The 13,830-nt window shown below is 53.4% G+C and overlaps 1 protein-coding gene across 1 annotated transcript in view; it reads right to left on the reverse strand.

The window, feature by feature from the left end:
- Nucleotides 1-13,830, reverse strand: part of LOC137438913 (potassium channel subfamily T member 2-like) — a 463,350-nt gene that overhangs the window by 101,326 nt on the left and 348,194 nt on the right. Inside the window, exon 15 of the mRNA XM_078767009.1 lies at nucleotides 8,370-8,478. Coding sequence (XP_078623135.1) covers nucleotides 8,370-8,478 — 109 coding nt within the window. The remainder of the gene's footprint in view (nucleotides 1-8,369; nucleotides 8,479-13,830) is intronic.

Raw genomic sequence — 13,830 nt, forward strand, 5'->3', positions numbered from 1 at the left:
CAGCCAATCACAGCTGTGATCTAATCAGGTTGAGATAATGTCATGAGGAATAGATACCTGCAATATGAAAGCTAAAAGTGCAACGTTTTTTTAAACTTGGCTTGCACAAAAGTATATGGATGGATGATGATTGGTCGGTTAGACGGATCTCATTTTAATGCCCCCCACCCCCTCCCCCCATTTCAAAAATTGTCGGAGGGGTGGGGGGAAACAATGCTTCATGAATAAGAGTGAAATGCAGGCGTTCATGAATACACACTCATCTAACGAATTGGTCCAAGTTGTATGTATAATAAGTGGACTGGTATCACATGTAGACGAGAACACGGGGCACAGGCAGATTGCTCTCTCCCAGAAGGTCGTTGATGAGCCAGCTGGGCTTTTTACCAACAACACAACAGTGACATGGCAGTTCTCATGAAACTAACTAGACTTCTTGAATATTGGAATTAAAATCCTTAATACTGGTGCCTTTAAGCTGCATTTGAATCCCCAACCTCTGGGATTCCATTGCCAGTGTCCTTGCCAACAACCCAACAATGCACCCAAAAAGCACAAGACAGATGCCCTATACTTTCCTGGTAGTTTAATTTCCTGCAGTCTGACAAGTTCCAATATAATCTTCCATCACTCGGGCTTATTCTATTCTCTCATGTGTTTGCTAGGCACAGCACTCAACATTAATGGACCTTGAGACAGCGGGTCGTGGCATTGCCTCATTTGATCAGATGTTTGGGGCTTTGAGTTGCCACTGGAACGGCAGAGGATGATTATTTTTACTCCGAATATAACAATCTTCCTTTTGGAAAGTGGCCAGAAGAAAGTTTGTGGCGATGCAAGTGTCAGGCAACACAAACACGCGTGAAGGCACATGTTTACAATGCTCTGTACTGCTGAGTACAACTCTCAAGATTACCAACAACTGTTTCTACGAAGATAAATGTCTCACAAGACATTCAGAGAGTAACATCGCCAAGAATGTTGAGAATCTACTATATAAGAGAGCCGTTGGTCTGTGTGTGTGTGTCGCCATTTTTCTCAGAGATGGCTGAACGGATCTCCATAAAACTTTCAGAGGTTCATCAGTGAGTGCTTGGGAGTGTTTTCGACAAAAAAAACAAAGTTTTTTTTTTAAAAGTTCGTTTTTTTTGTATTTAAAAAAAATCTCTCTATAGTACCTAAGCCTTTTTGATTAATGACACTTATATACAACTACATATTCGCATAAATAAATACAAAAAATTACCAGACATTTGAACACAAATAAATTTCGTCAGCAGTCGAAGTTGGTGGTAAGGCTTCTTCTTCTATCTGATCGTCATCATACTTAACTCAGAAACGTGATCAACGGTACATTCACCAACATATATTCAACGAAAAGGTAAAAGGATGATTTGACATTTGTGATGGAGTCTGATTTACATGCAATTGCTTTTCCATTATATTTGCCCTCATTTCAAAATATGTTAATGTTTCTTTTTCGCTTGAGCAACGCCGTGTACTCCAGCTATAAACACTTATATACTCTACTCGGGTTACAAATACAAATACAACTTTGTTTGGGGGGGGGGGGGGGGTAACATAGGCTATGTGGCCGCAGCCTCATGCGGTGATCTGGGGGGCTGTCGAAGGGGCGAAAATTCTCTATGTAAATGTGTACCGTGTAGTGCCACCTGGTGTTGGTGGCAGAGGGTATTACAATTTCCTTTTTTTTTTAACCTGTGCAACACTGAGGTTATGAAGCACTATTTGCATGGAAAAAAATTTCCTCCTTCCTTTCTCTCCCTCCCCCTGGGAAAATTTTTCCTCCTTCCTTTCTCTCCCTCCCCCAAAACGGAGGTGCCTGCTAAAGCCACCCCCCCCCCCCCCCCCCCCAAAGATGTACATGTAGTATATCTTTCCCCTCCATCTCCGTTCACCTAACCCTTTCCACTCCACTCCACTCCCTTACCCACCCCTCCCTCAGCTGCCTTCCCCCCCCCCCCCCTCCTCCCAGCAGCTGCCTCCCCCCCATCCCCTCCCAGTACTCCTGCTAGTACATGATAAACCTAGAACAGCATTCGGTAGAGTGCATACCTCCACCAGGTTGAACAGTTTATGTTTTGTATCCCATTGATCGGCTGGATCTGGTTTCGGACCTGAACCAAAATCTAATCGGCTTATTCCTGTCACCTATCCAACGTATCCATCAAGTTTTGTCATAATCCACCCATAAATGTTCGAGATATCTTGTTATTTATCGATTTTGCCCTGATCAATGGTAAAGAATCACTTTAAAATTCCCGTGTCCGGATTTGGATCATCAACCTAAAAAATTAAATTTGTCCTTGTCACACAATATACCTGTCCACCAAATTACGTCCGAATACATGCAGAACTTTTTTTTAGATATCCTTCTCGCAGACAGACAGACATACAGGGGTGAAAACATAACCTCCGTCCAACCTTCGGTGGCAGAGGTAAATATAATAGTACACTTTGTCTGTAATGCATGCAAATATATGGAGCAAGTGATATCTTTCTGCAATCCTTGGACAAATAAAAGCTGCAAGAGAGTGACGTGCTACAAAAAACGTATTGTGGCGGACACGAAAGCTCACTGGCGTGATGGCATAATTCCGCGCACCAAGTGGGCGGCGGCCACGCCCGAGGGGTAGGCGTGGCCTCGGGATATACACCGGGCGCGCAGCCCGGAGCGCTCTAGTGCTACAGTGGAGCTCTTGCAATAAAGGCTCTTTTAACTTACCGCGTTGTCCGCTTCCTCCTTGCTAAACAAGTAGCGCGCGTAGCACCGCGCTTCATTGGTGACCCTCCAACATTCTGGTCAGCCGTCGCTGACCACCCGAACACGCCACAGCAATGGCAACCAACACGGTCACAATCAAACTCCCCGAGTTCTGGGAGGCTCAAGCTGAAGTTTGGTCCCTGCAGGCAGAAGCCCAGTTCCGACTTCGAGGCATCACGGTGGACGAGACCATGTACTGCCACGTGGTCGCCTCCCTCGGGCCCGGCACGGCCGCCCGCGTCGTGTCGGTCCTGAGGAACCCACCGGCCGACGGCAGGTACGAGGCGATCAAGCGTCTCCTCCTCGCAACGTTCGGCCTCACGGTGGACGCACGGGCCGACCACCTCCTGGACCTCCCCGAGCTCGGTGACACGCGACCGTCGGTCCGCATGGACCATATTCTGTCGCTGATGGGCGACGAAACCCCGAATGCTCTATTCCGGGCATTATTTCGACGCCAGCTGCCGGCACGAGTACGCCTCGTGTTGGCCGGTTCTGCGACGATGGAACCCCGAGCTCTCGCTGCCGAGGCCGACAAGTTCTTCGCGGCTTTGGACACGCAGGCGAGTTTTGGCACGGCCGTCGCGCATCCCGAGGCTGATGCACACCTCGTGGCTGATGCTGATGCACACCTCGCGGCCGCCGCCACGCCCCGCCCACCACCGCCGCCGCGGAGAAAACCGTGGCCTCCGCCGCCATCCTGGTGTTTTTTCCACGCCCAGTTCGGCCACGAGGCTCGGCAGTGCCGCCCGCCGTGCTCATTCGGCAGGTCGGGAAATGCCCGGGCCGGCCCTCGGTAGTGGCACTGAGCGCCGGCCGTTCAAACAGCCTACTGTTCATAACGGACACCTTATCCGGGCGCCGTTACCTGTGCGACACGGGAGCGCAGGTGAGTGTCGTTCCCGCCGGTACGTCCGACAAGCAAACCGCGGGCCGGGGCCCCGCGCTGCTTGCAGCCAACGGTACGTCCATATCCACATACGGAAAACGCTGCCTCTCTCTGCGGTTCGGAGGGCAGGTTTTCCGGTGGTCGTTCGTCACTGCCGACGTGCCCATGGCACTGCTCGGCGCGGACTTCCTGTGCGCTAATGGGCTGTTGGTGGACGTAAAGCACAGAACGCTCGTCCAGGCCGAGACGTTCAGCTCGCTCGCTTGCGCGCTGCCCAGCTCGTTGAGCAGCTCACGGAGCGGCTCATCGAGCGGCTCGCCGAGCGGCTTGCTGAGCGGTTCAGTTCCGGCCAGGTTGATCTGTACGCTTCCGGCAGCGGACAAATTCACCCGCCTCCTCGCCGGCTTCCCGGCCCTCACGCGGCCCACCTTCTCGGCGGGGGCCGTCAAGCACGGGGTGGAACACCACAGCCCCACCGCCGGGCCACCGGTCTACGCCCGGGCATGCCGCCTCGAGCCGACGAAGCTCGCGGTAGCTAAAGCGGGGTTCGCTACGCTGGAGCGGCTCGGCATCGTGCGGTGCTCCGAGAGTGCTTGGGCGTCGCCGCTCCACATCGTGCCAAAGCCCGGCGGGGGATGGCGACCGTGCGGGGACTACCGACGCCTCAACGACGCCACCACCCCCGACCGCTACCCCGTCCCCCACATCCAGGACTTCTCCGCCCGGTTGGTGGGCATGTCCTTCTTTTCAAAGGTGGACCTCATACACGGTTACCATCAGGTCCCCGTCAGGCCGGAGGACATCCCGAAGACGGCGGTCATCACGCCATTCGGACTTTTTGAATTTCTTCGGATGCCCTTCGGGTTGAAGAATGCGGCTCAAGCGTTCCAGCGACTAATGGACAGCGTCTTGCGTGACTTGGATTTCATGTACGTCTACCTGGACGACATCCTCGTCGCCAGCGCGTCCGGCGAAGAGCACCTCCACCATCTCCGCACGCTCTTCGAACCCCTGGGCCAGCATGGCCTCATCGTGAACCCCGCCAAGTGCCGGTTCGGCGTCGCCGAAATCGACTTTTTGGGGCACCGCATGACCAGGCACGGGGCCGTCCCCCTACCAGCCAAGGTGGAGGCGGTGAAGGGGTTTCCGCGCCCCCGCACGATCAAGGGGCTCCACGAGTTCCTGGGCATGGTAAACTTTTACCATCGGTTCCTGCCCCGCATCGCCCAGCTCCTGCGCCCCCTGCACGAGGCCCTCCGAGGGAAGCCGGGCAAAGGTGACGTTACCTGGACCGAGCAGATGGACGCGGCGTTCGTCAGCACGAAGCTCGCCTTGGCCAACGCCACCATGCTCGCGCACCCGGCGCCCGATGCACCGATCGCCCTCACCACAGACGCCTCGGACTACGCGGTGGGCGCAGTGCACGAGCAATGGGTGCGTGGTGCTTGGCAACCGCTGGCGTTCTTCAGCCGGCAGCTTCACCCGCCCGAACGCCGTTATAGTACCTTCGACCGCGAGTTGCTCGGGCTCCACCTGGCGGTCAGGCACTTCCGCCATCTGCTCGAGGGCCGTGCGTTCACGGCCTTCGTCGACCACAAGCCACTGGTCTTCGCGATGGGCAAGGTCACCGAGCCGTGGTCGGCCCGGCAGCAGCGTCACCTCTCGGCCGTGTCCGAATATACGACGGACATCCGGCACGTCACGGGGAAGGACAACCCGGTGGCGGATTGCCTTTCCCGGTCCGTCGCCCACGCAGTCCACCTCGGCATCGACTACGCCCGGATGGCGGCGGACCAGTCCGCCGACCCCGACGTCCAGGCCTTGCGGACCGCCATCACGGGCCTCCGCGTCACCGAGGTGCCGTTCGACGGCGCAGCCCTCTTGTGCGACGTCTCCCTCGGGCGGCCTCGCCCCATCGTGCCCGCGGGCTGGCAGCGCCGGGTTTTTGACGCCATCCACGGCCTGTCCCACCCGGGCACGAAGGCCTCCCAGAGGTTGGTCGCCGACAAGTTTGTCTGGCATGGCCTCCGGAAGGCAGTCCGCGGCTGGACCAGAACGTGCCTCGCGTGCCAGCGCGTGAAGGTGCACCGACACACCCAGGCCCCATTGGCCCCGTTTACGGTGCCGGAGCGTAGCTTCGACCACGTTCACGTGGACCTGGTGGGACCTCTGCCCCCCTCGCGGGGTTTCACCCATGTCCTCACAATGGTGGACCGCACCACCCGGTGGCCAGAGGCCGTGCCTTTGGCGGCGAAGACGGCGGCGGACGTCGCGCAGGCATTCATCGCCACCTGGGTCGCCCGGTTCGGCGCCCCCTCGGACATCTCGTCCGACCGCGGCCCCCAGTTCACCTCGGAGCTCTGGGGGGCGGTCGCGCGGCGGCTCACGGTCCAGCTGCACCGAACCACGGCCTACCACCCCCAGGCCAACGGCCTGTGCGAGCGGTTCAACCGCTCGTTGAAGGCCGCGCTCCGAGCCACCCTCAGCGACGGCGGCTGGGTCGACAGGCTCCCCTGGGTCCTGCTGGGCCTCCGGATGGCGCCCAAGGACGACCTGTGCGCGTCCGCGGCGGAGTTGGTCTTCGGACAACCGCTGCGGGTGCCGGGCGAGTTCCTCCCCGATCCCACGGCACCATGGTCCGCGGCGCAGGAGCGCTCCGCGCTGCAGGAGACCGCCCGGAGGTTCGCCCCGGTGCCGACGGCGCACCACGGGCACCCACCTACGCACGTCGCCCCGGAGCTTCGCACCGCGGAGTACGTCTTCGTCCAGCACGACGCCCACCGGACACCACTGCGGCCCCCGTACGACGGGCCTTTCCGCGTGCTGGAGACCGGGGTGAAACATTTCACCTTGGACATCGGCGGTACTCCCGACTGCGTCTCAGTGGATCGCCTCAAGCCGGCCCACCTCGACGTGGACCACCCACCGCCGGTGGCTCGGCCCCCGCGTCGAGGCCGCCCCCCTGCAGGCGGACCCCCGGCATCGCCCAGCCCTGCCGGCACGCCACCCCCCGGTCCGGCACCCATCCCGGCTGGCATCCCTGCACCCCGCCAGTCGCCAGAGGGCGCTTCGGCCGGGTCATCCGTTTGCCCCGCAAACTGGCCCTCCAGGTGCGCAGGAATTCTGGGGGGGGCGCGTGTGGCGGACACGAAAGCTCACTGGCGTGATGGCATCATTCCGCGCACCAAGTGGGCGGCGGCCACGCCCTAGGGGTAGGCGTGGCCTCGGGATATACACCGGACGCGCAGCCCAGAGCGCTCTAGTGCTACAGTGGAGCTCTTGCAATAAAGACTCTTTTAACTTACCGCGTTGTCCGCTTCCTCCTTGCTAAACAAGTAGCGCGCGTAGCACCGCGCTTCAGTATCTTCATAAATTTTGTTTGTATAAATAAAACAGACGATTTGTAATAACAAGTTCTTAATCAAACTGAGGTAAAACCAAAAGGGGAAGCATAAAGGTCTCAGTGGACTTCCCCGGGGCATGATTGTGATTGGCTGTCCAATCGGATTGCCCCATAATGCAGCGGTTACCCTGACTAAAGTAAGTACCAAAGTCAGTCTCCTGGGTGTTGCTGGAAGGGAAACTAGGAAACCACCATTGGAAAACATTTTGTCAGAAGTAGAAGCTGATTGATCGAGCCCAAAGGAGTGCAAAATTAAAGGTGAAATGGATCATGGACATTCAACATTGGTGTATATCACAGGTGCCTTGAGCTATGGAGTTGATATGCCTGATTCCCCTCAAACACTGCATCACAAACTACACATTATGAAAACTACTAGTAGGTCACACCTGTGCACAAACGACCTTCAATCACAAAAAGAACAAACACATTTGGCTGGAATGATGTTGCACCATTGATGAAGGTGTTCCTTAGAACACCTAGTCATAGCCATTCCACAACCTTTTCTGGACCAATGAGATAAGAGTATATTCAAGGACAAATGGTTACAAGGACTGGATAAAATTTAAAAAAGGAAAATAAATAAATAAATAAATAAACATAATGTGCACATGAAAATATAAACGAAATTACCATTTAAATGGAACGATCTCAAAACAACCCCCAAGAGGAAAGTTGGGAGGGTCCACAAGAGAGGTAAAAGGTAAACAAGCTTGAAACGAGTTTGGAGGAAAAATATCTAACACGGCATTCTCTATTTATTCTTCGTTTTCTGACCATCTCATTTTCGACCTCTGGTGCCCACGGCATCTTCACTCAGGTCATGTGACATGTAATTAAAAACAACGTCTTACTAGTCACCTCTCGCATTACGAAAAATATTCACAAACCGTTTTAGCCATTCTTGCTGAACTGCACGGCTCTGAAAAGAAACCAAAAGAAATCAAGGAATCAAGAAACTAAAAGGGCATTTGATTGCACCTCCATTCCATTCGGCAAGGTATTATATCATGGGAACGTGGCACCATGATGGTGTATTCGACTGGGTGAAATTTAACAATCGTTTCTCTCTCCAGTTGCTGGTGTGAGTTTTATTCCATTAACTCTCGTCAACCAGCGATTGGCAAGTGAGGTGAGTTTGTCAAACACCTCTGCACATGAGTTGGGAGAGGCCTTCCTTCATCCAGTAGTCGACTGGAATAGAATATACCAAATGGGGTTTGAGGCCAACTTTAAATTACTCCCAGAAATACAGCCCGGACACGATCGCACGGGTCACGGTAGGGTCTTACTGTCCACGAGATGTATGCACAAGCAACGTGGTGAGGGTCGACATGGCCGGACACACGCAGTTGAGGGCAAGCATGGCGTACTTGAATTCCTCCTCGCAAACGATGTGCTCTGTGGGTGGAAAAACGAGGAGTTGGATAATGAGCCCGAAATACTGAGCAAGAAAAATACAATTTTCATTGTAGTGGCATGGGCCTACCAGAGCTTAGCAATCAGCCATATACGAGGGAGCGCCAAAAGGTAACTCGACATGGATGTCATATGTCCGCCCTCAAATTGACTATTTCAGTAAGAGTTGTAATATCCCGTCATGTCACACTGGGGTATTACAAGTGCGATATCATACACTTACAAATTGTAAGTATTTAGTAAGATATTATAGTTATTATACACTTACATATAAAGAAGGCTAACCCCCGCTCTAGCAGGGAAAATGGCCTTTAAAATGCATGTTGTTGTTTGTTGTTGTATATAAAGAATTGGTGGCCTCCCCACTTCCCTCCCCCCACTCCTGCAATGCACACCCCAAGTACATCCGATAATTTTCAACTCATTCCATCCAGTGGTTCAGGAGTCTACACATACAAGCAAGTCAAACAAACACACAAACAGACAATTCTCAAGATATATATATAGTGTTGCGGATATGAGGATTGTATGTTTTTGATTGTGTGTATTGTAATGAAAATTGCTGTGTAACATTGTTGATTATGGCCCCTCCTGCCTCCAGAGTTGTGTAAAGGTAAAAAGGGCGTTCCATGTTAATTCCATTAATTCCAAGTTAATTCCATGAAACACCACATTGAAGGACACGATAAAACCCTTGTTCAGTAGCTTATATCTTATTATGTGTTTTAGAGTAAGGCCTTGTCTTCCATTAGAATGACACTCCATTGCACCGGGTGAAAGAGATAGATTCCCTTCATTCCCATTCCCAAAACCTCCATTTCCCCTTTCGTCATTGCCAAGCCTCGATTGCCAATTACATCCCCTCCAAAGCCGCCATTGACCACGAGGCAGGGTTGGGGAAGAAAGGCGGGTCCCCACCTCGTCAGAGAGGGGAGGAGTGAGTCAGCCCCACTCAACCAACCACGAACAAGGGGTTGGACTTGGAGAGAAAGATCAAGGAGGTTCGCGAAGGTTGAGGGGCGGGGCCTATATAACCCGCTGCGGGACGTTCCCCAACAGATCGCAGATGAGCTGAGAAAGGAGAGGAGCTTTTACACGAGAGTCGCAAACAGGGTCCAAGAGAGAGCTGGGTTGTGAGGTCCAAGAGAGTTGAGAGTTGCACCGTTGTTGCGTGCGAGATACGAAAAGCCTTTGACAAAGAGTCGCTTCAACCAGCCCCGTTTCAACCAGCCGAGTGACCCTGCCGGCGTGCGCTGTAAAGCCGAATACAAGGAGCTGCCGGCGTGCGCTGTAAAGCCGAATACAAGGAGCTGCCGGCTCCCCGCTTCGCGCCCGGAGTGGACCCGCTCGCTGTGCCCTGTGATCCCACCTGCTCATCCCTCCAAACGATTCCTACCCTTCCATCCATTTGCGTACGTGAGTTTGTTTTGTTCGTGCTGTCCTGGGTAGGGAATTAAGTCCGTATAAGCTAGTAATTTTCACTGTGTCACCTGCGTTTTCATGTCACCTGTAAATAATCGTGACTGCTCTTTTTGCTTATGTGTGTGTAAATAATAAACCCCGTTACTCTTCTGTACGTCTTCTTCTTCTTCCTCTTTGCATTCATCGTCTTAGTCTTTTCCACATTGAATATCTATGGCGCGATACGGCCAACGTTTGGGTGAATCGGGTTTAGTTGGGGAACAACTGTTCGGCCGCGGTGCCTTCGCTCGGCAAACAACATCCTTATCCGCGGACCGTAACAATTGGTGTCAGGAGTGGGATACGAGGCCCGAACCAAATTTTTAAAACAGCTAGAAAAAAAAAATTTCGTCAAAATTTGGAGTAGCTGAAATTTGCTTTTGTTTTACAAAAACCCGAATTTTGAAATCGCGCCATGGCTGGTCAAGGCGACGGGATGCCGGTGGGAGAGATACAGATAGACGGGGTAGAATCGACCCAGGACCACGGCGAAATGTATATGGAGGATGTGGTTGAGGGGGTATCAGGCGCACAAAATGGCGCTCTCGCGCATGTGGTTGAGGGGGCCACGGCCGCGGAACCAATGAGCGCGGCCCAAATGCAAGCCTTCATGGCCCAATTCATGGTGGAAATGCAGAAAAAAAACGACAGTATGGAACGAATGGAAAACAGAATGAGGGCTGATAGTGAGCGAATGAGGGATGAATTGGGGGGCAAAATGGGAGAAATGGGGAACCGGATGGAGGCTCAGAGTGAGCAATTGGGGGTAATGAGGGACGAAGCGAGGGGTACCGGTGAGGGATTAGACAAGAAATTTGAGGGGTTAGACAACGGGAAAAAAGAGGTGAAAAATGGGTTAATGGGGTTAGAAAATAGGATGGAAGGCAAATTGCGGGAAATAGGGGAGCAATCCGACCGAGAAATTAAACAAATGGGAGAGCAGATAGAGGAGGTGAAAATCGGGGTAGAAACCAAATTGGATGCTCAGAGGGATGAATTGGGACAGATGAGGGCGGCATCTACAAAAGAGAGGGAGATGAAAGAGGAGATACGACGAGGTGTAAGTGAGGAGGTCTCGGGGGTACGCGAGGAGGTAAAGCGAGGTGAAAAGCGTATAGAGAAAGAGGTGAGGAATAATACGGCTAGGTTACAGGGGGGAATAGAGGGTCTGACGGAGGAGGTGGAACAGCTGACGGAGGGACAAAAAGAACTAACGGAGCAGGTTCAAAGGAACACAGCGGTACTAGGAGGGTTAAAAGCGACACAAAACTACATAAAAAATGACTTAATAGCGACACAGAGGCAATGTCAGATGGTACGTGAGGGACTGACAACGAGGTTGGACGAGGTGACAGAAGTAATGGAGACGAAGGACCGAGAGGTGAGGACGCACATAGAGACGGTCAAAATAGCCTTAGAGGACGAACTTGAGGAGACGCACCGGGAAATAAAAGAGGTGAGGCAAAAATTAGAGGAAGTGGAAGAAGAGGTGAGTGAAATTAAAAAGAGACGGACAGAAACTAAAAGAGAAATACAGGAGGAGGTGATGGAATATGTACAAGGTCGGTGCTCAACTCATAATGGTGTGCTCACTAACCAAATAAAGAGTTTGCAGGTGGTGAAGGAGGTGCAGAGACGAGGTGCCAAGGTGAGTGGCGATATACGTGGAAATGTACATGATGTGAGGAAAGCTTCAGTCGGCTTGGGGGTTGATTTGGATCCGGGTGTTCGTGAGAGGCCGTTGGTGAAGTGTGCGACAGGTACGGTGTGCGGAGGAGGTGTGCGAGAATGTCCGACTCTGGGGTGTGTGAGGAAAAAGTGCGCGCCGAGGAGTGATTGTGCTGTCGAGAGTGAGTTGGTCGTAGCGCGTGTGCGAGGGAGCACATGGAAGCGCGGTGTGGTGAGTGTTACGGAGGAAGTAACGAGAGAGTGTGCGCAAGAGGATGCGTGAGAAAGGTGTGTAACGGACGGGTGCATGAAGAAAGAGTGCGCTGTCAAGAGTAAGGGAGAATGCACGCCTGTGGTGAGTGTTACAGAGGATGTAACGGGAGAGTGTGCGCAGGAGTGTGCGCGAGAAAGGTGTGTAACGGACGGGTGCATGAAGAAAGAGTGCGCTGTCAAGAGTAAGGGAGAATGCACGCCTGTGGTGAGTGTTACAGAGGATGTAACGGGAGAGTGTGCGCAAGAGTGTGCACGAGAAAGGTGTGTAACAGACAGGTGCATGAGGAAAGAGTGCGCTGTCGAGAGTAAGGGTGAGTGCGTTGTCAAGCGTGGTCGTGAAAGTAGTGAGAGTGACACGGAGCGTGAGTTGGTTGTGACAGGTGAGAGAGGATGTACACCTGGAATGGAAGGATGCACACCTGGAAGGGTAGAGCGTGTGTGGGAATACACACTGGAATTGGTCGTGAGGCACGTGGTTGGGTGTGCGAGTGAGAGCACACCTGTGATTGTCACAGAGGAGGTGACCGAGGAGGGGACGCGAAGAGGTGTGTTAGTGAGGTGTGCGAACGACGAGTGTGTGCCAAGGTGTTCGGTGGTCAGGTGTGTGACCAAGTCTGTGAGCGGAATGAGTGTACCTGGGTGTGTAAGAGAAGGTGCAATGACGAGGAGCATGGGAACAGCTGGATGTATGAGCAAGGAACGGGCTGCGGGGTGTACGGGCGGCGTTGGAGCATCGAGCTCAGTGAGGGTGAAAGGGGTAGCGTATGCGTGTGAGCATGCAGGTGAAGCATCGACGGTAACCGGGTTAGCGGTTAGAGCGACTTATAGCCGAAGCGGGCCCTCGGTGCGCGCCGGGCAGCTTCGCGTGCCGCGAGGACCAGCGGGGATCCGAACCACGGCGGTTTCTAAAGAACCGCCGTACGCGATCCACGCCGGGCTGCGCTTTGAACGGCCGCGTCCGTGCTCCACTAGGCGGAGCGGGCAGCCCAATAGGAAGGGTCATCATGGCGACCCATTTTTGTTGAGACGTTCCGGCAGGTCGAGATCGGGCCATTGGATGGCTCCGTGCCGAGGTGGTGCGTGGGATCTCGGCCCGGGTAAGCCCCCGTCCCTGCACCGAATGCGGGACGCATCCAGCCGCCGGCACCAAACAACCCGCATTCATTGCTCGGCTTTACGAAGCCGGGCTGTGGAAGTGAATTGGCGCACCGAGAGGCACTAGTGAGTGGACGTGGACGATGATGATGATGATAGTGATAGTGATTTGATACGAAATTTAGAATAGTGAGTAGAATTGGCAGTAATTGGAAAATTTTTGATTTGTTGAAATTTGATGTGCAAAAATTGGTAGTGGGAGATGCCCCATGTGATGGGATGGCCAATCCACCATCCCTCACAGCGGGGGCAAAGGAGCCCTAGATTTATGGGGTTTATGGCAGTGCAAGCTCGCCGAGGGAGGGTTTGGATAAAGTGTAGGGCCCTAGAGATTGCCATTAGGTAACGTTAAGGTTAGGTAGTGACTGATACCTGTAGTGGGGACGCAGGTAGATTAGAGTGGATGATAATGACGTGGGAGCGCAATAGTTTAAAGGGGCGACTGGGAAGCGCAAGTTTCAGAGGGGAGTAGTTAGATGAGATGATGCCGCGTGTTTGAGGATTGGAAGAGTATTGTGAAAAGTGTGTGAGGAACAGGTGTGATTGCACAGGTGTGCAACTGAACAGGTGAATGGAGCAGTGTTTGAGTGATGGCGATGATGATGTGTGTTGTGTTGACCAACTGGTCCAGGAAGAGGAGGAGGGTGCAGGTGGCACCAGGTGTGATTGCACAGGCTTGCAACGACAGGTGTATGGAGAATGGTTGTGTGGAATAAATGGTCTGGAATATCTGGAGTATTGGAATGGATGGTCGTGGAGTGAGTATGGTGGAAACTA

The sequence above is a fragment of the Myxine glutinosa genome, chromosome 13 (assembly GCF_964187855.1).
Source record: "Myxine glutinosa chromosome 13, kmMyxGlut1.1, whole genome shotgun sequence".
In the NCBI taxonomy this organism is placed as follows: Eukaryota; Metazoa; Chordata; class Myxini; order Myxiniformes; family Myxinidae; genus Myxine; species Myxine glutinosa.